This window comes from Oncorhynchus mykiss, chromosome 13 (genome assembly GCF_013265735.2).
Source record: "Oncorhynchus mykiss isolate Arlee chromosome 13, USDA_OmykA_1.1, whole genome shotgun sequence".
NCBI classification, from domain to species: domain Eukaryota; kingdom Metazoa; phylum Chordata; class Actinopteri; order Salmoniformes; family Salmonidae; genus Oncorhynchus; species Oncorhynchus mykiss.
Window position 1 is genome coordinate 44511685 of NC_048577.1, and position 26969 is coordinate 44538653.

The following is a 26969-nucleotide window of genomic DNA, read 5'->3' on the forward strand; positions in this document are numbered from 1 at the left end:
ATGAGATAAATAACAGGGGAACTAGGTGGCGAGTACACTGCCCTGCCCCTTCCTGTCTCCACTGCAGCGCACCACAGCCTGGGTGGAAAGAAAACGTCCTTTCTTTGTTGTGCCTGTTTCACCAAGCCAATATGTCCATCTCTGGCAGGCCGAACCTAGTATAGGACCGACAGACTCCCAGACTCTTTTCCTTGCCTTTCTCTGTTTTTCCTCTCTTTACTGCGCGTCATAGTTCTTGTGTGTGTGAGGGTACCCCTGTTTAGTGTTTTTTCTATGTTTCTACTCTGCTTCCTTCACAATACATTTCCTTCACTACATTTCTACTGTCTGCTTTGGTCTGTTTGTGTGTTTATTGAAAGTCATGTTAGTCAAGCATGTGTAACTAATTGTGTAGGTGTGGGCCAGAGGGTTTACCTTTGCTGATCATTTTGAGAGAGAGAGAGAGGCTGTAGGGAGTTGGGGTTATTGCATGATAGAATACAAAACAAGCGATATCAATCTTAGCATATCAATAAAGGCGTAGCAGCACGAGGCTACTTTACATTGCCTAGTGACAATGTAACCACAACACAACCACACAGGTCAGCGCACCATTGAGCAACTGTTCACCGAGGTAAACATCCTGGGGAAGTGTGTTATGATGAATTCCATAGGGTGAGAGCTGAAGGGGACAGAATGTGAAGCACAATGCTGCCTAGCCAGTGCAGACTCTGGCACAAAAGCCTGGCTCATGTTGACAACTCTGGCTTCACTGGGAGAGCTGAACAGCAGCAGTGCAGACGGACAGGCAGCATGCCCACCGAGACTGTTTCAGAAGTCTGGTGTGAAGACAGGAGCGGCACACACAGACAAAGCCTATGAAAAAACGCCCCCAATCAGTCGAGGGAGACAATTGTGTCTGGGGGAAAAACACTGTACAGACAGTGGCAGCTCTTTCAACTTTCTTCTGTTTCTATTCCCTCTTCATCTTGTTTCTGCCTCCTTTGATTCCACCAAGTCTCTGACTCTGTTACAATCTGACACAAATTGTGTTTTTATACACTGGTGATTCTCCTGACAGCCTCTTTGACAGGTCAAACATGTTTGGTCTTGTCAGGGTGGGGGCTTGTCTGCAACCAATTAGATATCTTGTCCTTACAATTAAGAATGTGCCACTGCAATAAACCTAGTGTTATCAATATCTCTGTGAAGATGTTTATGGATATGATTATATTACCTGATTCTTTAACTTTGACACATTTTAGCATGAGTGGTAATCAATATTTATTATGTATGTGCAGCAGGACATTTTTAGTCCATGTACAACTAATAAAGATGTTTGTTTCATTACCATATTAGAATAATATGGTAGTAACTAAATGGCAGTAGACCTATAGAAATTCAAAATATGACAGACTATGCTGTGGTACCCTTTGTGGCTGAAATCTCAGCATCCATTGGTCCAGAACCAATGGAGAACTCTAACATGCCACCATTGTGTGGAGAGAATGCGCCGTTGAAAAGAAACTGCAGGAGGTGTGTGCAGGATGAGCGTGGAGTCGGCATGGAGGGAGGGGACGCGGGAAACTGGTAGAGGGATACGGGAAGGGGGAGACAACCAGTGCAACTTGGGAAGGATGGGAAGAAAGAAAGTAGGGTGGTTTGAGAGATGACATCATTCCTCATTTGAATAAATCCCAGCCGGGGTAGTGATTGGTCGTGAGATGGAGAAAGTCGAGTTACTTGGCTATTCATCCCTTTCAATTTCACCCCCGCGCGCAATGCCGTGGTAAAACCCTCTCTGCCTGTCCATCCATCCTGGCCAGTAGAGAGTGTGTGCGTGGACTGCAAATCGCTTTTCCTTTCTTTGGAAGGGACGTGCATCACTTCTGGAAACTGTGGTCGACAGAAGTTTCTTGGTAATCTGGCTGCTGTATTTTGGCCTGTTTCTCATCTTGTTCGGTTTCATTTTGTAATTTGTTACACTTTGTATTCGAGGATACTGAAAGGAGTCGGAGGATATTGTCAAACACTGGGCGTAGCTGGAGATCAAGCTATAGCTAGCTACACTGCGTTGGTAAGTCTAGAGACTGGTTGAGCGTTAGCATGTTAGCTAGCTGTGCAACTAAACTTACACTTAAATCACAAAAAATATAAAATGCAAGTTACGATGTGATGCTTTAACAAATGTTTTTCGTCTCCTAAAATATTAGATTTTTATATTTAGTGTTTGGTAGATAGTCTGGGTAGAATGGGTGAAAAATCATATAGTGGGTGAATGTCTTTGTCGACATTGCAAGTGCAATTCATGATTTCCTATTGCAAACGCAGGTTAGCGTTTTTCGTCATAGATCTTGTTCTGGAGGCAGGTCTGCAGAGTGGTCACTAGTTGGCACAACCACAGTCATAAAATCTGATTTTAAACCTAATCTTAACCACGCTGCTAACCCTAATGCCCAAAAAAGCACGCTTTTGTGTTTTAGTGATTGTTTAAAATAAGGCAAATTTGACTTTGCAGCTGGCTCATGTAGCGGGAATCGCCCAGTTATGCCTCGAGGGCAAGATTCATGACATAAACGTCAACTTGAATTGGAAACCGCGCCATACAAATAAACCTTGTTGAAATGCTAGTTAACTAAATAGGCTACTTGCTAACAACTATCCACGCGAGTCTGTTGGGTCGCACAAGAACGAGAATAGGAGCAAGTGAATCGTTGCATTTTCCTTCTGCCAATGAGCGGCTCAAGCCCTAAAGAGGATGTTTTAGATTCGGAATTCGATTGCAATTGGGAGGGGGTGATGGGGCGGTGGCAGCCCTGTGTGGTGGCTGAAATGGATCACCAGCTATTTAGCTAACCGACGAATGAACTGGCTAAAATAATAGCCTTCCTTTTGTGAAGGGATCCGTGTGTAATCATGTGGATTATTTGCCTTTTCAAAAGCAATTCGACGTATTCACTTCATTATATTAACTTTAGTTCTCTCAGGCTCTTCATCCTTCATGGTTGAAGCCTATTGTTCTGTGCGGCCAAGTGCTCTCAGTGAGAACTGCTTCGTTCTTTGCCCCCAGGTGACGTGTTAGGTAATTTAGGCTAATTCTGTTATCTTTTGCATTAATCAGCGGCTACTTTTGTAGGATGGCGTAACTCGAGGTTGAGAGGTCTTTGAAGGCTCCCCCAATTCTCAGGATTATTAAAACGTGAGTCATTACAAGTACTGTACTCTCAATGCAATAAAACACTTGGTTCAAACTGTATCATATAGGCTAACATTGTGGCTTCAGGCAATGAACTCGGAGCTATTTTTTGCTTGTGTTAATGTTATGCAACTAGACAACACTCTTCTCTCCAAAAAAGGGTGAATAACGTTAGTCTCCAAAACCCTCAACGTGCATGTACCATATACAGTTACAGTTAATCATTATAGATGGCCCACAGGCCTAACCTCTGCCCCTGATGTTCTGATGACAATGAGCGATATAGTGGGCATGGGTAGGTCAATATTCTGCAATGATCTGCCATGAGGTATTGATGCCACTCGGGAATAAATTGCATCCCAGGGTGATTAATGTGAGCACTTTTCAGGCATGGCCTTGTCTGGCTTAGAGAGGCTCCAACATGCTAGTCAACCCTCTGGTGCATTAATGAGCGATGGCTGACTCACAAAGCAAGCAAGTGAATGAGGCAGCGGGATGGAGACACGGTCAGACATGGGACTGATGCATTCATGTGAAATTAAAGGCAGATCCTGTTTTACCCAAGTGCTGCTGGCTTGTTACATAAAAATATATATATATATATATATATCCGCCATGTCTATGAATCTAATGATAAGACAGATTTTGTGTTAAATATCCTTTATCTTGTTTTAGCAAAAGTGTTATCTTTGTACTTTCAACCAATGTTTCAGCATTGTGACATTTGGTACCAAATTCCCCTTGCCACTTTCGGATTCCTCCTCCTTCTCATATGTCTCCGCTGGCATTTTGGTTATTACATTGTCTGTCACACCTATTTTAAGTCTCTCCTATAATGCCATGCACATGTTTTAGTAAGCCTGCTGAAACAGTTGGCCAAAGGAGGGCTTAGATGTCTACGGTCAGAAGAGATGCAATTCCATGAGGAATTCATACTGGGGTGATTTTATGGCCGACAGTTCTCTTTGCTCTGCCCTTCCTCTGACCTATGCCATGGGCTGTCGGGGAGATGCCTACAGTAATTTGTGCCTCGGCTTGCCCTCGGGCGTAGTAGGCTTAATAATAGGTTTATTCAGTGACGTCCCTAACTGTAAATATCCAAATTCGTGTGTCCTCTGCCTGCCCTGGACTGGTCTCCTACTCACCAGATCCCCCTCAGGCTGAACCAAGGGCCAGGGTTCCGGTCTGGAAGCACGCTTTCGACTGCACCTACAGTCTTGCGTCGGTACTAGAGGTCGACCGATTAATCGGAATGGCCGATTTAATTAGGGCCGATTTCAAGTTTTCATAACAATCGGAAATCGGTATTTTTGGGGGCCGATTTTACCTATTTTTAAATTATTTATTTTTATTTACATCTTTATTTAACAAGGCAAGTCAGTTAAGAACACATTCTTATTTTCAATGACGGCCTAGGAACGAGGCAGAACGACAGATTCGTACCTTGTCAGCTCAGGGGATCCAATCTTGCAACCTTACAGTTCAATGCTCTAACCACCTGCCTCACGAGGAGCCTGTCTGTAACGCGAATGGAGTAAGCCAAGGTAAGTTGCTAGCTAGCATTAAAGTTATCTTATAAAAAACAATCAATCAACGACTGTCGTTGCGCCAATGTGTACTTAACCATAAACATCAATGCCTTTCTTAAAATCAATACACAAGTATATATTTGTAAACCTGTATATTTAGCTAAAAGAAATATGGGTTAGCAGGCAATATTAACCAGGTGAAATTGTGTCACTTATCTTGCGTTCATTGCACGCAGAGTCAGGGTATATGCAACAGTTTGGGCCGCCTTGCTCTTTGCGAACTAATATGCCAGAATTTTACATAATTATGACATAACGTTGAAGGTTGTGCAATGTAACAGGAATATTTAGATTCATGGATGCCACCCGTTAGATAAAATACGGAACGGAATAAACGTTTTGTTTTCGAGGTGACAGTTTCCAGATTTGACCGAAAGCTCGTATTTCTCTGTGTTTATTATAGTTACCGTAATTTCCGGACTATAAGCCACTACTTTTTTCCCACGCTTTGAACCTCGCGGCTTATACTATGACGCGGCTAATTTGTGGATTTTTCCCGCTTTCACAAGATTCATGCCGCCAAAAAACTGAGCACCATCACATAATGTGACGTAAATGGAGCTCAAACTTCCCATCATTCTGATTACGGTAGTCATGTTGTCACCCTCATCATGGCAAAGACACGGAGAAATGCATATGATGCAGCTTTCAAGTTGAAGGCGATTGATCTGGCTTGTTGAAGAGGGCAGCATGAGCTCAGCGGGAAATTTGCCTCCGGATGAAAGTGACGAGAGCGACAATGAAAACGATCCAACATCGGATGAAGCAATTCTGAGGCTATTCAACTCCGACACCGAAGGAGATGACTTCAGTGGTTTCAGTGCACAGGAGGAGGAAGATAGTGACCAATGACTTTCTTGGTAGGCTACTGTTTACTGCTTTTATTTTTTTTGTTACAAGCCGTGTTTAGTTTAAAAGCCTTTATTTTTGTTACAAGCCGTGTTTCGTTTAAAAGCCTTTATTTTTGTTACAAGCCTTGTTTCGTTTAAAGGCTGTGTAAAGTTAATTTGTTTCAATGTACCGGTAGGCACCTGCGGCTTACAGACATGTGCGGCTTATTTATGTACAAAATACATATTTTTAAAAAATCAGTGGGTGCGGCTTATATTCAGGTGCGCTTAATAGTCCAGAAATTACGGTAAGTCTGTGATTTGGTAGAGCAGTCTGATTGAGGGGTGGTAGGCAGCAGTAGGTTCGTAATAGTCAAAGGTATATGGTTTAGAGAGAAATAGTCGACGCGTTATAATTCCTGTAATAACTTGCGGCTGAACTTGAAAGGGGTTCCTTCATTATTTTATCGTTCATGTCTTCCGTAGAGAATGTCTTGATCTACTTCAAATAAAGTCTGTGTTTCGTTCATGCTTAAACCACCTCTGTTCATGTCTTCCATAGAGAATGTCTTGATCTACTTCAAGTAAGGTCTGTTTCGTTCAGGCTTAAACCGCCTCTGCGTTTTGATACCCGTGTAAATCTCACTAGGATAAGGTAACGTTTGTCAACATATTTTCATAAATCCATTCTACAAAAAAAATGATTTTATATTTAGCCAATATTGATCAGAGTTACTTTGTCCTATGGATATCTACTCTGTTATAAAATTGGAAAGGTGGTGTAAGCCTACACGAAACACAGACCTTATTTTAAGTGAATATAAAAATATCCTATGGAATAAGTGAATGAAGGAACCGCTTTTCAGATTTTGCTAGGTGTCATGGCTCGCACTTTGGTAGTCAAATCTTACCATGTCCTTTATTAAAATAGGATTTCCTGCATATAGAAATTAGTTTTTGTTTTTAACATTCATCACAGGTAACTTAAACTCTATTTTTATTCAAACAGTTGAGAGTATTTGTCTTCTAAGCAGACTCTTCAGTGTCATTGTCACTTCAGAGCTGTGTGTGTGTTTTACAGATGGCAGAGAAAAGCAGAGCACCAGTGTGGGGACTATTACATGGAGTTGGCACCAGGGAAAGCAAGGTGTCTTATTTTTGATAAAGATGTAAGCATGGGGTCAGCAACGACTAAATCAAAAAATACCACCAACCTGTGGAATCACCTTAAGAACACCCATCCAAAAGCCCATATGTATTATATTAAGTTAAAATTAAAGTGTTCATTCAGTATTGTTGCAATTGTCATTATTACACAAAAATGCGTGTGTGTGTGTGTGTGTGTATATGTATATGTGTATATATATATATGTGTATATATGTATATATGTATATTCATTCATTCTTCTAAAAATCGTCCGATTAATCGGTATCAGCTTTTTTTTGTCCTCCAATAATCGGTATCGGTGTTGAAAAATCATAATCGGTCGACCTCTAGTCGGTACTGCAGTTTAACTGATGTCCGGCCCAGAAAGACAATTCCCATAGACGGCCCCACATAGAAGTCAGATTAAACTGGCTGCAACTTGGATATTGGCGGTCCATGAATCGGCCATCTTGGACGCTGTCTCTAGTCCTTTTATTGCTCAGTGGGCTGAACAGTTCAGCTTGAACTGTATGACCTTTGGCTCTTTCTGTCACCATCGCTTATGAATAAAGTCAGCTGGCAACTGGCCTGCAGTCGTGAGATTATTTTAACCACAGACTTGGGACTGTAGTAGTGGTTTCTGTAGTGCCACTCCATTGTTTGCAATGGTCGTCACAATAATTCTGCTACGGACATTGGTCCAGCCAAGATAGCTGCCTCAGTGGTATCACAGTTGTCAGTCCTGACAGTTGCTGCGCAGTTTTGAGGGTATATATGCCAGCAGCTGCAGTCATTAATTTTCTGTGTTGAGGCTCTGAATTCTTCCAGTGGGAGGCTGGATAATGGACATGGTTCAGAGCCCTGTTGCTATGCCTCCCTCACCACTTTCACAATTTTGCCTGGATTGCTGTGGTTGCTGACTGGCTGCGATATGGGATAACGTCTACTCAACATGGAAATGATCTTTAATACTGTCAGAAACTAAAGGCTTGCTGGTTTAAGAAAGGATGCATGATATATATAGGTAAACCTATGAGAATCGGACGATATTAGTTGAAAGTGTCAACATCGGTATCGGACCGATGTGCAAAATCGGTGTCAAAGCTGACGTGCATACCTATATAACGTAAGTACATGCCGTAATGACGCCACACAAAATTTTGCACAACACAGCATTCCTAACCTAACCCACAATGTCTGCTGTGTGGATCGAGCAGTCATTTGAAAGAGTACACTCAAAGGCCAAATCCATTATAATGGAATTCATTGACCTTGACAATCAACCGTTCTCTGTCGTGGGTGATGTTGGCTTTCACTGACTGGTTGCGCACCGGTACACACTACCAATTGCGCTATTTTTCAGATGTTGCCCTATCGGAGTTACACCGTAATAGCGTCACTGGTATTAGCTTCATGACATAATATGGAACACCATTTGGGTCTTTGCAGGTCAAATAACACAGTTCTATTATAGAATGTTGTGTGTTCTGAATTTGCACGTGCAAACCAAGCGCCACCACTACTATCAGTAGCACTGTCAAAGCTGAACAAGAAAGTATACCGGCCATGAACGATGTGTTTACAATACCGTGTTGGTAATAAAGCATTATTTGTTAGACCGCAACTTCTGGGGTAGCTAGCTTTAGCTTGGTACCTAGCTAGCACCAATACAACCAGCCTGAAAACAATGACCATTAGAAACTGCAGTAATTTTCATTGTTCTTAGCAGTGATTTAGGAATCCTTGTAAGTATTAGCTAGGTAGCCACTTGTTCGCATATTGAACTTCAGGTCATGAAAACAAATAGCTAGCCGGCTACTTAACGTTAGCTTTGGGCAACAGGGTTATAAACGGCCAGCTAGCTTCATCTGGCTAGTGAGGCTAGACCGGACCGGGTTATGTGTTGTGAAGCTAGCCACAATATGGATTAGGCACAATGGTAGAATTTGCGGTTTGCCTTAAATAAAAGTACCTATTTTGAAAGTGATGCATGAGGTTACAATTGGTGGAATCATGCCATATTTAGACTACATAATGTTAAACAAGGTTGGAATGTGAATCAATGAAATAGGTTATCAGTCTACTCGGTGACACCCACAGAACACAATTGTGAAGAGTTTACGCAAATGTTAGCATTGTATCTCTTATCGTGGGACTGTGAGAAATCACCTCCCCAGTTAGCCTATTGTGTGTATTGACATTCATGTTGCACTGTACAGCTTTACCTAAGGATTGGGGTATCAGTCTACTCAACACCCAAGATACTTTTTCCCAAAGTCGTCCTCAGAGTTATCAGACTCAAACTTCCACGCAGTATTGTTTTACCACAGAAATAGTGTTCAATACACATAGGTTGACAATGAATGTGGCTCAATTCAGTTTTTTCAGTCCCACAATAAGAGCTACGACGCTAATATTCTCTGGGTGTCACTGGGTAGGCTGATACCTATGAATTGTGAATCAATGACATGGGATAAGGCTGTACAGTGAAATAAGTATGCTCCCAATGCAATTCTAAAGTATAATGCATCCAGTGTGATTTCAACAGATTTTTGTCAAATTAACGTTGTCTTTTGTTGAATTTATATAACATTCCAACCCCATTTGAGCAAGATCTGTTCAATAACGGCATAATTCTACTATTTGTATTCATTTGCATCGCTGTCAATGACACTTATTTCAAAGGCTAAGGCGAAGTCCACTTGTGGCTAATCCTTATTTTGGCTAGCTTCACATAGATGGGTCGGACCCCCATTAATCAAATAAGAACTGTCTTGTAAATTAGGGTTATTTTAGATGACACCTAGCTATATAGTTTGTCGTTTTGCAATGTTTTTGGGGAAGAACATGTTTGCATCCATGAGTTAGCTAGCTTTTTTAATGCCAGCACTGTACGTGCGCGAAACAACTTTACCAGCATTGTAGCATACGTATCGATGAATCGTTGTGAAATATGAGTGATAGTGTAATTACGTAAAAAATGTATTAACACGTTAAAATTATGTGACGTGCAGTCATTCAGGTCCTGATTGGTCAACAAGCTTATTTGACATGTTAAATAGTGTTATTTGACGCATCTTTTTTGACATGCAAAGACCTAAACGGCGTTCCATAGGAATCCTGGTTGAGAATGAAACGACTGAACAACGAAACAGCACAGCAAGTTAGTGAAAGATGTTTTACTGGTAATCGGGACTTACGTAAATGCCAACAAACAAAATAACTTTTTGGTGTGTGTGAAACCTTTTATTTAACTAGGCAAGTCCGTTAAGAACACATTCTTATTTACAATGACGGCCTACCCTGTCCAAACCCGGACGATGCTGGGCCAATTGTGCGCCACCCTATGGGACTCCCAATCACGACCAGATATGATACAGCCTGGATTTGAACCAGGGACTGTAGTGACTCCTCTTGCACTGAGATGCAGTGCCTTGGGACACCTGTGTGTTAACTATTTAACTGTACTAGAATGCTTAAAAGGCTGCAAACATTTTAAGTATCGTTTTTCTTTTGGCAAGGAAAATATTGGATATCGGTCAGAAATGTCATCGGTGCATCACTAGTTTCTAGTGATTGAGCATCATTCTGCCACCTGTAGCTGATACAGTGCATTTGGAAAGTATTCAGACGTGACTTTTCCCACTTTTTTTAACATTACAGCCTTATTCTAATATGGATTAAATCGTTATAGAAATGTTTGCTAATATTTATTAAATATCACATTTACATAAGTATTCAGACCCTTTACTCAGTACTTTGTTGAAGCACCTTTGGCAGCGATTACAGCCTCTAGTCTTGGGTATGACGCTACAAGCTATGCACACCTGTATTTGGGTAGTTTCTCCCATTCTTCTCTGCAGATCCTCTCAAGCTCTCAGGTTGGATGGGGAGCGTTGCTGCACAGCTATTTTCAGGTGTCTCCAGAAATGTTCGATCTAGTTCAAGGCTGTGTGCTTAGGGTTGTTGTCCTGTTGGAAGGTGAACCTTCGCCCCAGTCTGAGGTCCTGAGAGCTCTGCAGCATGTTTTCATCAAGGATCTTTCTGTACTTTACTCCATATTTCCTTCGATACTAACAAGTGTCCCAGTCCCTGCCGCTGAGAAACATCCCCACGGCATGCTGCTGCCACCACCATGCTTCACCATAGGGATGGTCCCAGGTTTCCTCCAGACGTGACGCTTGGCGTTCAGGCCAAAGAGTTCAATCTTGGTTTCATCAGACCAGAGAATCTTGTTTCACATGGTCTGAGTGTCCTTTAGGTGCCTTCTGCCAAACTCCAAGTGGGCTGTCGTGCCTTTTACTGAGGAGTGGCTTCTGTCTGGCCACTCTACCATAACAGTGTGATTGGTGGAGTGCTGCAGAGATGGGAGAACCTTCCAGAAGTGCATCCATCTCCACAGAGTAAACTGGAACTCTGTCAGAGCGACCATTGGGTTCTTCCTGACCAAGGCCCTTCTCTCCCGATTGCTCAGTTTAGTGGTTCCAAACTTTCTCTATTTATTAAGAATGATTGAGGCCACTGTTCTTGGACCTTCTATGCTTCAGACATTTTCTGGTACCCTTCCGCAGATCTGTGCCTCGACACAATCCTGTCTCGGACCTCAACGGACAATTCCTCTGGTTTTTGCTCTGACCTTATATAGACAGGTGTGCCTTTCCAAATCACGTCCAATCAATTACAGAAGTCAGAAGTTTACATACACTTAGGTTGGAGTCATTCAAACTCCTTTTTCAACCACTCCACAAATTTCTTGTTAACAAACTATAGTTTTGGCAAGTCTGTTAGGATATCTACTTTGTGCATGACAAAAGTAAATGCCCAATGCATTCAGCATTATGTCAGTGCTGTGGCAGCCTGTCTACACCATGGGCCAGTCTCGCATGATATGGATGCCAAAAGTTCCCGATGATAGAATTATGGCTACATTTATGAGAGTTGACAAGGGGGAGATTTGTCAGATGTTTTGAGTCATTTGAAATGCTATTGTCCTGTAATTTCTATTTAAGAAGCCTTTTGACCCAAGGACCAAATGCCATGTCAATTTCTGGGTAAAGGCTAGGTACAGTTTTATGTGGTGTTAGCCCAGCTGTTATTTTGTTGAAAAGCCCTGGTTAGCCCTGGTGGTGTTGACAACCTGCGAGGGATCAGATTCCATCTGGAACGTGCCTGCTCTGCTTCAAACAGGAGGACATAATCCTCTTATGGCCAGAGTCAGTTCCAGTAGTGAGTGGCTGCTAGAGAGCTGGAGCCTCAAGGGTATGTTTTGCTGTCCCATCCAGATGCCTGCCTTGTTCCTCTCCGGTGTCATCGATCCAACCCACCAGATGGCTCTATCTGGCCTAATGTCATTTACCCCCTGAGTGGAGTCTGTCAGTGGGGACACTGCCCATTATGGAGAAGGACCTGCTCTTCAAAGTTACACATTACCCTCTCCTTCAGTCCCTCCGCACCAGCCTCACTGGTGGGTAACCCCCAGGCAAGGGAACCCATTAGTGGAACAGGTCCCTGTCTGCCTCTTTAATGCACTGACGCTTCTCACCATCTGAGTAGCCCACATCCTCACTTTCTCCCCCACGATCAATATCGGCATGGTCAAGATCACACCCACCCCGCTGTTCCTCTGTGGTCTACTGTAGCTAGACCGTGCACTGTTGGGACCTTGTTTGTTGTCGGCTCCATCTCTCCATTGTTGTGATGGAGCCAGGTCTTTTTGTTTGGGTTCTGGGACACACTAGGCCCCTGTCCTCGGCACTCTCTGTCTCTGTGGGTAGTCTCTGGGCCGGCGCTGGAGGACAGTCAGCCTGATCGTACAGGATTAGCAAATCTCTTTGTCCAGGGTTAACAAGCTCTGTCATGTGTTAATCTCCCTGTCCCCGGGGGGCCGAGTCTCCTGAGGCTGGGAGATGGGTGACGCACGCTGGTAAAGTGGGGGTAGTGTTTTTCGGACCAGCATAATCACTTGATAGGTCCGGGAGCAAAGGCATGTGATGTAGATAGTACCCTTCTCTCATTTGAAGTCTCTACCAGTCGTGCCATAGCGGTACAGACTCTAAATCTGCTTTTGGCTCCTACTAAACTTCTTTAGAGCACAGGGATTAGTCTCACGTCACATGGTTCTGTGATTCAGGTGTCTGTCACACAAGATGTTGCCTTGACTGACACAGGCAGCAGACCAGTGAACAAGAGAAAAGCATATTCCTGAACTGAGTTTACTTTGTCCAATGTCTGTTACCAAGACCATTGAGTTGTCAATAGAAATCATAAGGTTGAAACCATGGTGCATTGTAGGCTATAGCCCAGGAGACAGAGCAGACAGCAGCTGATTTGGATCCTGTCTGGGGAGTTATGTGTCCACAGCCTCATTTGTTGGGCATGTCCTGACGTCACCGTCCGAGAAGGGCCTCACAATCCTGTCTCGTCTCCCTCCTACACCGTGTCCAGGGAAGGAATTCCGTGGAGAGGAGTCAACTTTGTTTGGAGAGGTTTGTTTGTGTGTGGGGCAGGGGTGGCTTCCGGACCTTTGGCCGGGCCTGTTTGGGAATGTGCGAGCCGCGATTAGTGTCAGGGTGATGAAGGCAGCACACTGACTAAGCTGGGACGGTGTCATGAGTCTTTTGTGCTCTCCTTTCTTAGCTGGGCAGCGCACAGCAACAATCAGTCCCTCAGTCTCTTGGGTTCTGCTGTAGATAGCCGCCCCAAGGCTACAGAAGTGTATAATGGTTTCTATTAAAGCAGAGAGAGGAACGGTACCATGCAGGGAAAGCATCCTGCTGATTGAGTGGAGAGATGAACTGATGTGTACGGTAGTCGCTGAAAGGGACTATGATGATGAGTATGGTGTTATGTAATGCTTTTATGATGATGATGATGCTCATGATGTCTCTTGAAGCCTTGGCAAGCATGTCTTTTTAGATGTGATCTATGGTAAGTTCCTGAATGACTTTTAATCACACTTGCAGATTTGTCATTCTCTACAATGTATTAATTGTACTTTGAAATGAATGATATTAGTAAGGCACAGCAGCTGTTCAGGGTTTAGTGCCAAGATTTCCCTCTGAGATGATACATGATGGAGCGTATTAATGGGGCGGAATTGTACCTTTTGGAGGCGGTGCTGTTAGTTTCTGTTTTCAGCCCTCTGTAGCGCCCTCTAGCACTCCTCTGTTTCCCTTCTCTTCTTTTGTATCAGAACCATCTGCACCCAACCCCAAATGAAGTTGTTGCCATGGGTCTAACCTTCTCTTTTATTCTTTGTGTATCTTGTCTAATACTGGTAGTACCACCCATTCTGGTTTCAGCTGTGACGGTTTCAATTCCCCAGACTTGCTTGTGGACTCAGAATGTTTCATGTGTTCTGATCCTCAACGCACCATGTCTGGTGTGTATGCCTGTCCTCCCTCAGAGGAATAGTGGAATGCTGCAGGGTGTCTGTTTTTAGAGTTTACCTCTGGCTCTATGCCTGCGCGTGGTGCCTCAAACATTAATGTTCACTGTAAACTATTGGAATGTTCATTTCAAATCCTTTAACTGAAATGAACATGTTTGCGTGGAACATAAATCTTGTGGAACTTACCTCAGCGGTGTTGAAGAAGAGCAGTGGTTTCTAGATGAAGACGCCACACAGTCTCAACATTAAACTGAGAGATGTTCTGTCAACACAGGCACCAGGGCGTCTTAACACTGGCCGAGGAGTAAAGACACCGGATCCCAGTGTTTGCAGCATGTGGTGTTGAATGTGTGTTGATGGGTTCAGAGGCCGTTAAACTGGCCTCTTCAAACCAGACTCCCGACCGTTAACTCTTGAATCCTCTCTCTGGTGCCAGGGTTATCAATTCTATCATTAGGCATTAAGGGAAGGTTACGGGAGCGTTAGGAGAAGCACACTAAACTGATCTCCTGTTCGCTTTGCCCCGGCTTCCTTCCGCTACAATCCTCCCATTGACAGCTATTTACAGCTGACCCTGGGGGACATGCAGGCACAGAGAATGTATGCACACACAGCAGTGTACTACTATTGCGGTGGCGGTTGCCATTGCTAGCTATTCATAAGTGCCGTTGACCGCTGTGATTTTCAGTAGCCAGGCTTTTGTTCCTGGCAAAGGGAGGCCCTGATTAGACATGCACACACTGGCCACCAGGAGAGATGACATTAAGTTAGCGTTTAGCCCACCCACTCCTGCTGGGGACTTTCATTGGGAATTGAACATGTATCATTTACGCCAATAGGTTTTTGTTGAGCGTTTTATCAAACAAATTGACCTAATGCTCCAAAACACAGCCATACACATGCAAAGGCTTGTATAGGTGTACACACTGAGAGCCTGCACAGTTTTAAAATGTCAGTGATGATTACCGTTAGAATATGCTCATGCCCTGATTGGGAGTCCCATATAGCGGTGCACAATTGGCCCAGCGTCGTCCGGGTTTGGCCGGTGTAGGCTGTCATTGTAAATAAGAATTTGTCCTTAACTGACTTGCCTAGTTAAATAAAAATTCTGAGCGCTCCTCAAACGCATGTCTAGACAATCAGAAAAGCTGGGATCTCCCAGTGCTGTTGGAGGCCTGCCAGATATCAGTATAGGCCTGTAAGTGTCTGAGACACACGGAGGCAGGTTAGTTTACATTGAATATGGCTCTTGGAGGATGGTCATACTTTGCCCAGCTGGTGTTCTATCATCAGCTGCTGAAGGGCATTAAGCGTCTTGTCTATGATTGATTAACAATAATGAGATAACGGTGTGTGTGTGTGCACGTTCATCCTATTGTTTGGTTTCTCCTTGACATGACCGTGAACCCCTGCCCTTGGTGGTGTGTATGTGTAGTATTTTAATGACGTGTGTGTGTGTTTTTGTTCTCTGTATCTGTGTTGCTCATCGGTGAGGCTTGTAGAGAATGTTATGTGGGATGCAGTTTGATAAGATGGAGCGGCTGTTTGGGAAGATATCGAAACCATCACTGTCCAAAGGACATTTAAAAAAACGCTCACTTATTTATCTTTCTGAACCTAAGCTAACAATGTATAAATAAAAACATGCATCTCTACATGATAGTAACAACAAATATGTCTGTACTCCTCTTCCTCTCTTTATTGCTCCCCTAAATAACAATGAGTTCTCCAGACAACATGGACAGGAAGTTGTTTCTCTCCTCTTGGGGGGTGGCGAGCGCCCTTGGGGTTGTGATGCAGCTGGTTGACCCTTGTCATCTTCCATCTAGGCTACAACTCACATCCTCTAGCCGTTTAGCAGCCGACAGCTTCTGATATCCCACTCCAATGAACAATGTATATCTAACACACTACCATCTGTGGAGAATCAGCTTGAGGTGTTTTACGAACAGGGAATCCTAACGCTATCCATCTCTAATCAAGCATATGACTGCAAAGACCATCCAAAAATATCTCACCAAAGACAACTACAACATTGCAGGGTTGTCCAAAGTCAGTCAAAATATTGCCAGTGCCAACACATGTATCATTAGGCGCAGTTGTATGTTCCTTACTACACAGGGTGATGTAGACGGGGCGAGGGCCTTAGACTAGAGCTGTGTAACCTCCCAACTGGAGGAAAAAGAGCAGAGCTGTGTTCCTCTGGCTGAGGGCTGGAGATTTATCACCACAACAGAGCAGAGCTGGGAAAAGCACAGTCTGGCTGTTCAGAAACTGCAGGAATAGAACCGTTCAGAACACAGGATGGGGAGGCAGAAGGGAGCAAGGCGCCAATTGGCTTTGACTTTATTTTTTCCTAGTTGAGTTGTCAGGGCTATTGACATGTGAGTCCCTGGTGTCAATCTGGAGTTGGGTTTTGTTGTTGTTTTTCTTTTTGAAGGGTTGGAGTCAGGGCAGGCGTCTGATGTTAGTGTAGAGCTCTGTTATAGGCAGAGCAGCATGGTGTGAGGACCTGGTTCTTGAACAGAGCATCTCTGTTGGACTGAGCTTAACATGTACATGTGTGAAGCACGGTTGCTGTTGCTTTCACTTGCATCCAACAGACACCTCACTCCAAATGTGACTGGTGTGTCACTCAATCTGATTGCCCTGTGTGCTCTGGCAGGGCTCTCTCCTCCCCCTCTCACTGCCACTGTGTTGTCTGTCACTGTGTGTGTGTGAGCTACTTGCGGTATGGACTTCTCCCTGAGGGCTTTTTATCTCTCTCCTTCTCTCTCTCTTCCCCTCTGGCCTTGCTCAGCTGCTCAGGCCATCTGTGCGAACGCAAACAGAGAACAGAGGGGTAGAGAGTGCGAGGGTGGGGGAAGTTGAGGAGAAGGAGAAAATGGGAGGTTTGGCAGGGGAACGAAGGAAAGCACAGTAATGTATTTAGTTTTAGAGGATGAGTAAGAGATGCGAGAAACGGGGGCTGTGTGGGGAGTGGTTCCAGGAAGCTGACAGTATAAAGACTGACTCTCTCCTCGAGAAAGGAGGGGGAGCAGCAGATATGGGTATGGGGGAGAGAGGGGCTGAGAGGAAGTGGAGAGGCCTTCTAGAGTCGTTCCAAGCTTTGCAGACTGTATCCCCTCCTGTTCCCATGCTCCTCAGGCCAAGCCACTTTCTCTACCTCGGTGTTGCTTCACTGACTCTTTACATTTCCCTGTTATTAGGCCTCTGCTCCACACTTCAGGTCTTACCTCTCCACTCTGACGGCAAAGCATCTGTGTTTATGGTACTTCCCCAGTGCGACTGCCTGCTAGTCAGTTCTTATGGCATTGTTGACATGCATGTCTTTTCCTTTACATCTCCTTGTGAGTGGTTTGGTTCACCACATCTGAGTGGCGTGTGGTTCCTTAGCTTTGCGGTGTTGTCTGATGAACTAGAGCATGTTGTAGAGAGCTCCGTCTGACTCGGTTTGTTAGGAGTGGAAGGGATTTTTGCGATTTCCCCTCGCTTCAGTTGGAGGATGGCTTGTCTTCCAAACTAGTGGGTCTGATTCTGCTTCTGTATGTAGACCTAGGATATAATACACTCAAGTGCATTCTCTGGCTTGTTAATGTTTAAAAACAAGATTTGCTAGCTCTGTTTTGCCTTGCGTTTGTACTTAGAACAGAATGTGTCTACTTTTTTTTTTTTTTTAGTTTCTCTTCCCCCAGAAATATTGTCACACGTATCGTGTGTGTGTGAGTTCCCTACAGGGTTGTTTAGCAATGAAGCTCTCTGCAGAATGGTACATCCTGTTCTGTCTGCTCCTAATCTGTTAGGATCATTGACCTTAAACACGTTTTCTCTACATTCAAAACAATATTTTGGCGTACGCTGTATGTAGTGTTTGTCTGTATATCTGTCTGTAGGAAAGTCTTTATCTGATCCCTCTGTGGCCTGTCTGCTGATATGAAGGCTCCGTGTCATGCATGTCCAGTCTTGTTACAGCCTGACGATACTATTCTCTTCTCTTTGCCAGATCAGACTCCACCATCGCCTGAGTGCAGTTACCATCTTCAGTCTCAAGCTCTCCAGTCCTCCTCTGTAGAGACGGACAGCCAGGACTGAGGGGAGATGAAACCGGATGGGGTTGCCACGGCAGCGATGGAGCCAATGGAAGCACTGGATGCTGATCCGGTAAACGAGTCAGTTGCGATGGGAGAGGAGCCTAACCAGGCTGCGCCGTCACCTCAGGCGGAGGGAGTTGGCCAGCAGGGAGAGATGGGGCAGGGTGAGCCTCAACCAGAGCCAGCCCAGGTGGCCCCCACCAAGACGGGGAACAGCAAGGCTGCAGCAGATCCAAAAGCCAAGACCAAGGCCCCCGCTGCTAAGACAAAGCCTGGGACCACCACCACAATTAAGACCACGACCGGACCAGGGTCTCGACCCAACACCGCCCAGAGCCGACTGACCAATGGGGATTCCAAGCCACATGCCAACGGAGTGGCCAAGAAGACCACCACTGGTGCCCCAGAGAAGACCACGCCCAAGAGGCCCGTAGGCACAGCCGTTGCCCCTACCACTAAGACCACCGCCAAGGTTGGTGAGAAGAAGCCAGCGGGCACCACCCGCCCTGCCTCGGCTCCTGCTGCCACCAACGGGGTGAAGGCCACCACAGGAACAGCAGCAAAGAAGACACCTGCGGCGCCAACTAATGGTGTCAAAGCCACCACCACCGCTGCTAAGAAGCCCACAGGTAGGCTAACATTTAGGACCAGTAATTTTCAGTCACTGAAAGCTACGTGAAGCCTTGCATTTGTCATCAGTTGCCAATTGTCTTCTGTACACAGCAAATGTACATTTTCCCTGAGGCAAAGTATGACGTTGTACTGTGAATGTTGGCATACAGCACATCCATATCTATTCAGCTGAAGATGTATGACACGCTATATTTACTGCAGTAAATATAGAAATACATTGGCCTGGTTCCTCATGAAATAAATGTTATGACGTAAATCATTGGCTGCGTCTTTCAAGTGAAATAATCTTACTCATGTTGTATATCTATCTCTTTGTCCTTCCCTCTCTTCCTCACCTTCCCATATCTCATCTCCCCAGCTCCCCGGCCTGTCTCTGCAGCTACCACCAAGCCCAGCACTGCCTCTGCTCCCAAGCCTGATAGGCCCCCTGTTTCCAAGACAACCAGGTAGGCCAACCATTGGTGTAGCGCTCGTAGCCCCTCCCCTGGGGAGAGACTGTGAGTGTGTAGATAACAACATAGTAGGCAGTAATTGGTCCTCACTTCAAGCTTCCTCCAGGCAAAAGTTGATTGTCTGTCTACCTAGCTGGGCAGCCTTTTGTTTGATGCCGACTTCAATTCACTGTGCAATACATGTGCAACTACAGCAGCAGTAATGAATTGTTTTAATAAATTCAGTGTAACGCTCCAGTTGCGACTGAGAAACCAGTTGCTTCATTTGGTAATGTTGCAGGCTGAAAGGGACTGGTTAAAACACTGGAGGAACAGGCACAATGTCCCTACACAGAGAGGGGCTTTAAGAAGTCCTCAGAAGTAGGCCAGCAGTCACTCTGAGCCAGGTATCGCAGCGCTGTTTTGGGTTTGCAAATCGCATCCAGAGATTAGTCTGCACCCCTCAGAATAAATAATAACCAACTCCAGGAGACAGACCAGGCTGTTTTGGACCTCTGTTTGGCAGTGAGTAGAATCAGGTCAGATTAGGCCCAGACAGTACCTGAGTCACGCTGTGTGGCGTTCCAGCAGAGACACGCGTAACCCCAGGGAGCAACACCAGAGAGTCATGGGCTGTGGCGAGGTGGCTCAACAAGCCTTTTGTCTGTGAAGAGGGGGGATGATCAGGGATGTCCTAAGGTGTCTGGCTGTTCTTTGAATTGGCCCTCACTCCCCCTGCCCAACCCCCCTTTCCCCTTCTGTGTTGTTTGTGTACCAAGGGAACTGTGGTCTCTTACTTTCATAGTTCCTTACTTTTCATAGCTCCCCTTCCAACAATCTTAACAGGATCTAGCGAGTACATACTAGTCAACAGATAGCGATTTTAGCATTTTTTTTGCCGAGTGTGACAATCTCTGGTGAAGTTAAACTATGAGGTAAGCGGGGAATTTAATCCATGCATTACGGAACAAAACTGTAAACTTTGCGTTGTGCAACATATGGCTGAGGGAGATAGCTTGGAGGCTGATGGGTGCAGTGAGCGTTGTGTACCCAGCCAGCCTGCACTGGAGGGGTAACAGACTGTGACAGGGTCATAAATCTCTGCTGTAATTAGATTTAGCCTTTTCCCTTCCTGCTCCCTCTTTTTAATGCATGTCTGTATCAGATGAGCGTATGAGTGCAGAGTGGATACGTTCTGGCATATCAGACACCGCCTGTCTCCCTGCTCACTGAGACCACTGACTCTCACACACAATACTCATTTTGTCCCTCAATTTATTAAAGTTCCCTCTTTAGGAGATTTTATCAGACAGAAAAGATTGGAACGCAAATATATATATATATCGTTTTTTTTTACAATCCTACAGCTACAAATGGCCTAAATCTAATATGACTGAATCACATCATTATGGCTGTGACAATTATAGAATAACCAGTAGGCTAAATGTCATGCAAATGGCCATGGTTGTCTTAATTGTGAATTATTTTTTATAAAAATGTTTTGAGCTTGTAATGCATTTTTGAAAATGTCCTACGAGATACTTAATGAATATGACACTGCTTTGGTGACACTCCCGTCTCAAACAAATGTTTTTTAACTGAGACATATATTTGAAACGTTTGGCCATTGAAGTTTATGCATATTATTATGATGCATCTACATGACCCTGCGTTCCATGGCAGCGATAATAGCTCCCCATGTGCAATGTTGACCAATAGCAATTCATAGAATTTTCTGAATTTTAAACAATGCTATGTACAAGATTCCAAATTCTCACCATGAATGGATAAATGAAATGATCAAAGGCATTAACATGGTGTCCATTTTAAGAGTTATAAATATTTGACCGCTTGGAACGTCTCTCCCAACCATGCTGTTTTGCTCGTAAAATGATGAAGCTACCAACTTTACCCAATTCATGTTAAAATAACAAACTGCTATAGGGTACAAAACATTAGGAACACCGTTCCATGACATTGTCCAGGTGAAAGCTGTGGTCCCTTGTTGAGGTCACCTGTCTCCTCCCTTTCAATCTGTGTAGATGAACGGGAGGAGACAGGTTAAAGATGGATTCTTAAGTCTTGATATGATTGAGACATGGATTGTGTATGTGTCCCATTCAGAGGGTGAATGGGCAAGACTGTGGGAAGCATTGGTGTCAACATAGGCCAGCATCCCTGCGGAAAGCTTTCCACAGTCCATGCCCGACGAATTGAGGTTGTTCTTAGCGCAAAAGGAACGGTGTGTACTTCGTGTGTACTTCAATATGAACTTGAATCCCCCTTCGCCTAAAATGACGATTATGATGATTATTTTGTTCCTGGATATTGCTCCTAATTGTCGGTTACACAATTATATAATAATTGTAAAAGCTTTACGCATCATGGCTGTTTTGGTTTCGTTGACATTTAGCAAGTCCGCTCTGTAATCTGTTTGTCCTGAAACTGTTATGCTTTTTGTTCTGTTTTAGTCTCACTCCTCTGACCCCTCCAAACACTAGATCCAGTCTGCTGGTGACACATCTCAGATTGATTCTGAAGTTCAACCTCAGACTTTGTCGGTGGCAGCTGAAAATATGTGTGTGAAATGAATAGTCTGCAGCAGCACACAATTTCTCAGTATTCCACCTCTCCTTTTACAGTAGCACTTAATACCTGTCACTACTTCCTGGTTGGTGGGTGTGGTAGAGGTGTGAACACTATTTGGCCGCGATGTGTGTGTGTGTGTGTGTGCCATTTGTTTTTGCTTTACCAATTTAGCTGTGTGATGAGGTGTGCACACATTTGCTCAAGCCAACACTGTTGTAGGGCTGTTGGTACTCTCTGTGTGCATGTCCGCTGTTTGATACTGATTGCCTGTATAATGTTAGATCTACAGCTTGTGACAGGAAACCTCTGGGTCTGATTTAGTGTATGCTGAAAAAGAAGTCATTATGTGGTGTTGGACACAGTGGGTGGTGTGGGGGAAGGTATGTGTGTTTTGAGAATAGTTGAGATGACATCATGCAGTGCCTGTCATTGCTCATTGGGTGAAGGTTTGCTTGCATGCGTATGCTAGTGTCGTATATGCTGTGCAGGCCTGTATTGCTGGGAGGCTGTGCATGTTAATCAGCACGCTGTATGATGTGTGAATGTAGTCCAACAACAAAATGGCGCCAACGATCGTTGCTAGCGCCTATGTTATTTGATGGTATTTACTAGAGGTCGACCGGTTATGATTTTTCAACACCGATACCGATTTAATCGGACCATTTTTTTTTACATTTATTTTTATTTATTTTGTAATAATGACAATTACAATAATACTGAATTAACACTTAATTTAACTTAATATAAAACATCATCAAAATCAATTTAGCCTCAAATAAATAATGAAACGTTCAATTTGGTTTAAATAATGCAAAAACAAAGTGTTGGAGAAGTAATATGTGCCACGTATGTGCCATGTAAAATATGTGCCATGTAATAAAGCTAAGGTTTGAGTTCCTTGCTCAGAACATGAGAATATATGAAAGTTGGTGGTTCCTTGTAACATGAGACTTCAATATTCCAAGGTAAGAGGTTTTAAGTTGTAGTTAATATAGTCTTTATAGGACTATTTCTCTCTATACCATTTGTATTTCATATACCTTTGACTATTGGATGTTCTTATAGGCACTTTAGTATTGCCAGTGCAACAATATAGCTTCCGTCCCTCTCCTCGCCCCTACCTGGGCTCGAACCAGGAACACATCGACAACAGCTACACTCGAAGCATCGTTACCCATCGCTCCACAAAAGCTGCGGCCCTTGTAGCGCAAGGGGAATAACTACTCCAAATCTAAAAGGGAGTGATCTTTGAAACGGCATTAGCGCGTACCCAGCTAACTAGCTAGCCATTTACCATTGGTTACACCAGCCATTAGGCTGATAGGCTTGAAGTCATAAACAGCGCTGTGCTTGCAAAGAGCTGCTGGCAAAACGCACGAAAGTGCTGTTTGAATGAAGGATAACGGGCCTGCTGCTGCCTACCATCGCTCAGTCAGACTGCTCTATCAAATCATAGACTTAATTATAACATAACACACAGAAATGCAAGCCTTTGGTCATTATGGTCGAATCCGGAAACTATCATCTCGAAAACAAGACGTTTATTCTTTCAGTGAAATACGGAACCGTTCCGTATTTTATCTAACGGGTGGTATCCCTAAGTCTAAATATTCCTGTTACATTGCACAACCTTCAATGTTACGTCATAATTACGTAAAATTCTGGCAAATTAGTTTGCAATGAGCCAGGCGGCCCAAATTGTTGCATATACCTTTACTCTGTGTGCAATGAATGCAAGAGAAATGACACAATTTCACCTGGTTAATATTGCCTGCTAAACTGGATTAGTAGTTATTGTTTTTTATAAGATAAGTTTAATGCTAGCTAGCAATTTACCTTGGCTTCTACTGTGTAACAGGCAGGCTCCTCATGGAGTGCAATGGTTAGAGCGTTGGACTAGTTAACTTTACGGTTGCAAGAATGGATCTCCTGAGCTGACAAGGTGAAAATCTGACGTTCTCCCCCTGAACAAGGCAAACCCACCGTTCCTAGGCCGTCATTGAAAATAATGTGTTCTTAACTGACTTGCCTAGTTAAATAAAGGTATAAAAAAATCGGAAATCGGTGTCCAAAAATACCAATTTCCGATTGTTATGGCCCTAATTAATTGGACATTCCGATTAATCGGTCGACCTCTAGTATTTACCCAGTGTGACTGTGGGAGTGTAGTATGTAGCTGAACATGTTGCACGTCATGGCTTCAGTAGAGTATGTAGCTGAACATGTTGCACGTCATGGCTTCAGTAGAGTATGTAGCTGAACATGTTGCACGTCATGGCTTCAGTAGAGTATGTAGCTGAGCATGTTGCACGTCATGGCTTCAGTAGAGTATGTAGCTGAGCATGTTGCACGTCATGGCTTCAGTAGAGTATGTAGCTGAACATGTTGCACGTCATGGCTTCAGTAGAGTATGTAGCTGAGCATGTTGCACGTCATGGCTTCAGTAGAGTATGTAGCTGAGCATGTTGCACGTCATGGCTTCAGTAGAGTATGTAGCTGAGCATGTTGCACGTCATGGCTTCAGTAGAGTATGTAGCTGAACATGTTGCACGTCATGGCTTCAGTAGAGTATGTAGCTGAACATGTTGCACGTCATGGCTTCAGTAGAGTATGTAGCTGAACATGTTGCACGTCATGGCTTCAGTAGAGTATGTAGCTGAACATGTTGCACGTCATGGCTTCAGTAGAGTATGTAGCTGAACATGTTGCACGTCATGGCTTCAGTAGAGTATGTAGCTGAACATGTTGCACGTCATGGCTTCAGTAGAGTATGTAGCTGAGCATGTTGCACGTCATGGCTTCAGTAGAGTATGTAGCTGAACATGTTGCACGTCATGGCTTCAGTAGAGTATGTAGCTGAGCATGTTGCACGTCATGGCTTCAGTAGAGTATGTAGCTGAACATGTTGCACGTCATGGCTTCAGTAGAGTATGTAGCTGAACATGTTGCACGTCATGGCTTCAGTAGAGTATGTAGCTGAGCATGTTGCACGTCATGGCTTCAGTAGAGTATGTAGCTGAACATGTTGCACGTCATGGCTTCAGTAGAGTATGTAGCTGAACATGTTGCACGTCATGGCTTCAGTAGAGTATGTAGCTGAACATGTTGCACGTCATGGCTTCAGTAGAGTATGTAGCTGAACATGTTGCACGTCATGGCTTCAGTAGAGTGAACCACATAAAGGGTTGAGGAGGATGGATGCTACACAGATGAATAAGTCATGTCCCTGCTGAGCCTCGTCACTGCTAGGAGGGCATATGGAGATGAGTGAACGCAGTGAGGTGGTTTGGGATCTAAATAGAACAGCAAAGGATGAGGGAGAGGGAGATGGACCCAATGCACATTATACAGGACCCCATAAACAGTGCATTGTTGGGCCTGTATTGAGTAAGGAGCATCGGTGTTCTATGAATTTGGAGGAAGCCATGAAAGGCTAGGAGAAGAGGACAGGGGTGGTGGTTCTCTCTCCCTTTTCCTGCTGTACTAAACAGTAATAGAGCAGTAGGCTGCCAGTCGTGTACAGTGTCAAATAGCTGTGCCAGTCGTGTACAATATGAAGCAGGCCAGTTGTGCAGGCTGTAAATCTCCTCTCTTGCTGGGCTGTGGGTGTGACAGGCAGACCACTCTGACGCCAGGGTTTTATGGGAGGTGTAACAGCAGACCTAATCACCTAAAGTGTGTGTGTGTGTGAGCTCGTGCTCTAGAAGTATGGCAGACGTGATGGATGTTGCAGAGGACTCTCTGGGAAGGCAGGGGTTCTGTAGGCCTCTGCTTCACCACAGTCATACAGGGACCTGCATCGTCACCCACCCACCAGGCTCTACCTGCTCTTTGTTCTCTCTCTGGTTTCCTCTTTGTCCCTCTACTGGTAGGAGATGGAAACTATTTGACTGTTACTCCACACCTCACCTCCATCTTCAGTAGGTTGACTGTCCTTTTGATATCTTGTTATTTTTAAACGTTATTTCCCTCAAGCAGAACCAACCAAGAAGCCAGCTATAGCTGGTTCATCAGGTTAAGGCGGCACCCTGTGTAATGTCTTCTCCTTTCGCTCAAAGCCCCTTTTGAGTGCTGCTGCGGCAGTATAAGGGTCTTTCTAGCTCCAAGGAAACTAACTACCTGGTGAATTTCTCTGGGAAATTGCAAGCAAAGGACTGATACCTTTTTGTTCCTGGGTTAGAGTGAGATTTATGTGGGGTTCCCATATCTCTGAAGCCCTGTGTGGATGTCCTGGAGGTAGAGTCTCCTCCTTTTAACCAGGGTAAAGTGTCCCTCCCAGCCTTTCTGCTGAACTAAAATGGCATCATCTCTAATATGCCAGCTGTCTCCCTGGGAGGAGGTCTGTTCCCATGGTAGCTGGCTCTCTGCTGTTAGCTCTGCTGCAGGGGAGGGACTAGCCTTGCTTATGCATCTCGTTGACTTAATCGTAGCCCCACTTTGATTTTCCACGCGAAGGCACACAACCTGATTTTTATGTTAATCACCACAACGCTCCACATCGTTCCAGAATCCGTAATGAAACTAAAATGTTATATTTTAAAAACCCCAGGCGACTTTGGTGGACTTTAATTGTCTCTGCGCTCATTTTTTAAGCTTCAGTGAATTTCTAGGCTTTATCCCCTACATTTTCTTTAACCCCAATTTGTGATGCTGTTCCCAATGGCAAGGCCTTTGGCAAGTTTGAGAAACAATGCACAGCAATTTTCCTTCATTGTGTGCAAGCTATTAGACTCTGATCAGGAGTCTAACATGATCAACGCTTGCCTCAGTCATTTGGGTGACAGTGAACTTAATTAGAGAATACGGGAAAAAACTAAAAAAGCTTATAACAATTCAAGTATCATTGCACTGTAATGCCTCAGTGGAGCCTTTTCATTGTGCCTAACTGCCGAGAAGCATGTATTCATTTTTTAACACATCCTGTCTGTCTTTTTATTATTGTTTGGCCATGCCCCATTCTATAACGGCCGTACTGGCTCCTACAACAGCGACCGGACCTATTTGAGAAGCGGCAGTGATAGAAGGTTAATGACGTGTAATCGGATGAGCGTTTTCTCTCTCTCTCCTACTGCCTTTGACGATGGCCTGCTAATC

The 26969-nt window shown here is 44.3% G+C and overlaps 1 protein-coding gene across 12 annotated transcripts in view; it reads left to right on the forward strand.

Moving 5' to 3' along the window:
• Positions 1-1597: 1597 nt before the first annotated feature.
• LOC110486504 (mucin-17) overlaps positions 1598-26969 on the forward strand; it is a 32203-nt gene continuing 6831 nt past the window's right edge. Inside the window, exons 1-5 of one of the 12 annotated variants that reach the window (XM_036941215.1) lie at positions 1598-1898; positions 1978-2056; positions 3101-3178; positions 18135-18851; positions 19214-19301. In XM_036941215.1, the coding sequence (XP_036797110.1) occupies positions 18230-18851; positions 19214-19301 (710 nt within the window). In that variant the 5' untranslated portion in view covers positions 1598-1898; positions 1978-2056; positions 3101-3178; positions 18135-18229. Of the gene's footprint in view, positions 2057-3100; positions 3179-6675; positions 6764-7625; positions 7868-18134; positions 18852-19213; positions 19302-26969 lie in introns of those variants that run through there. The other 11 variants (XM_036941217.1, XM_036941216.1, XM_036941213.1 and 8 more) reach the window with 11 other exon arrangements.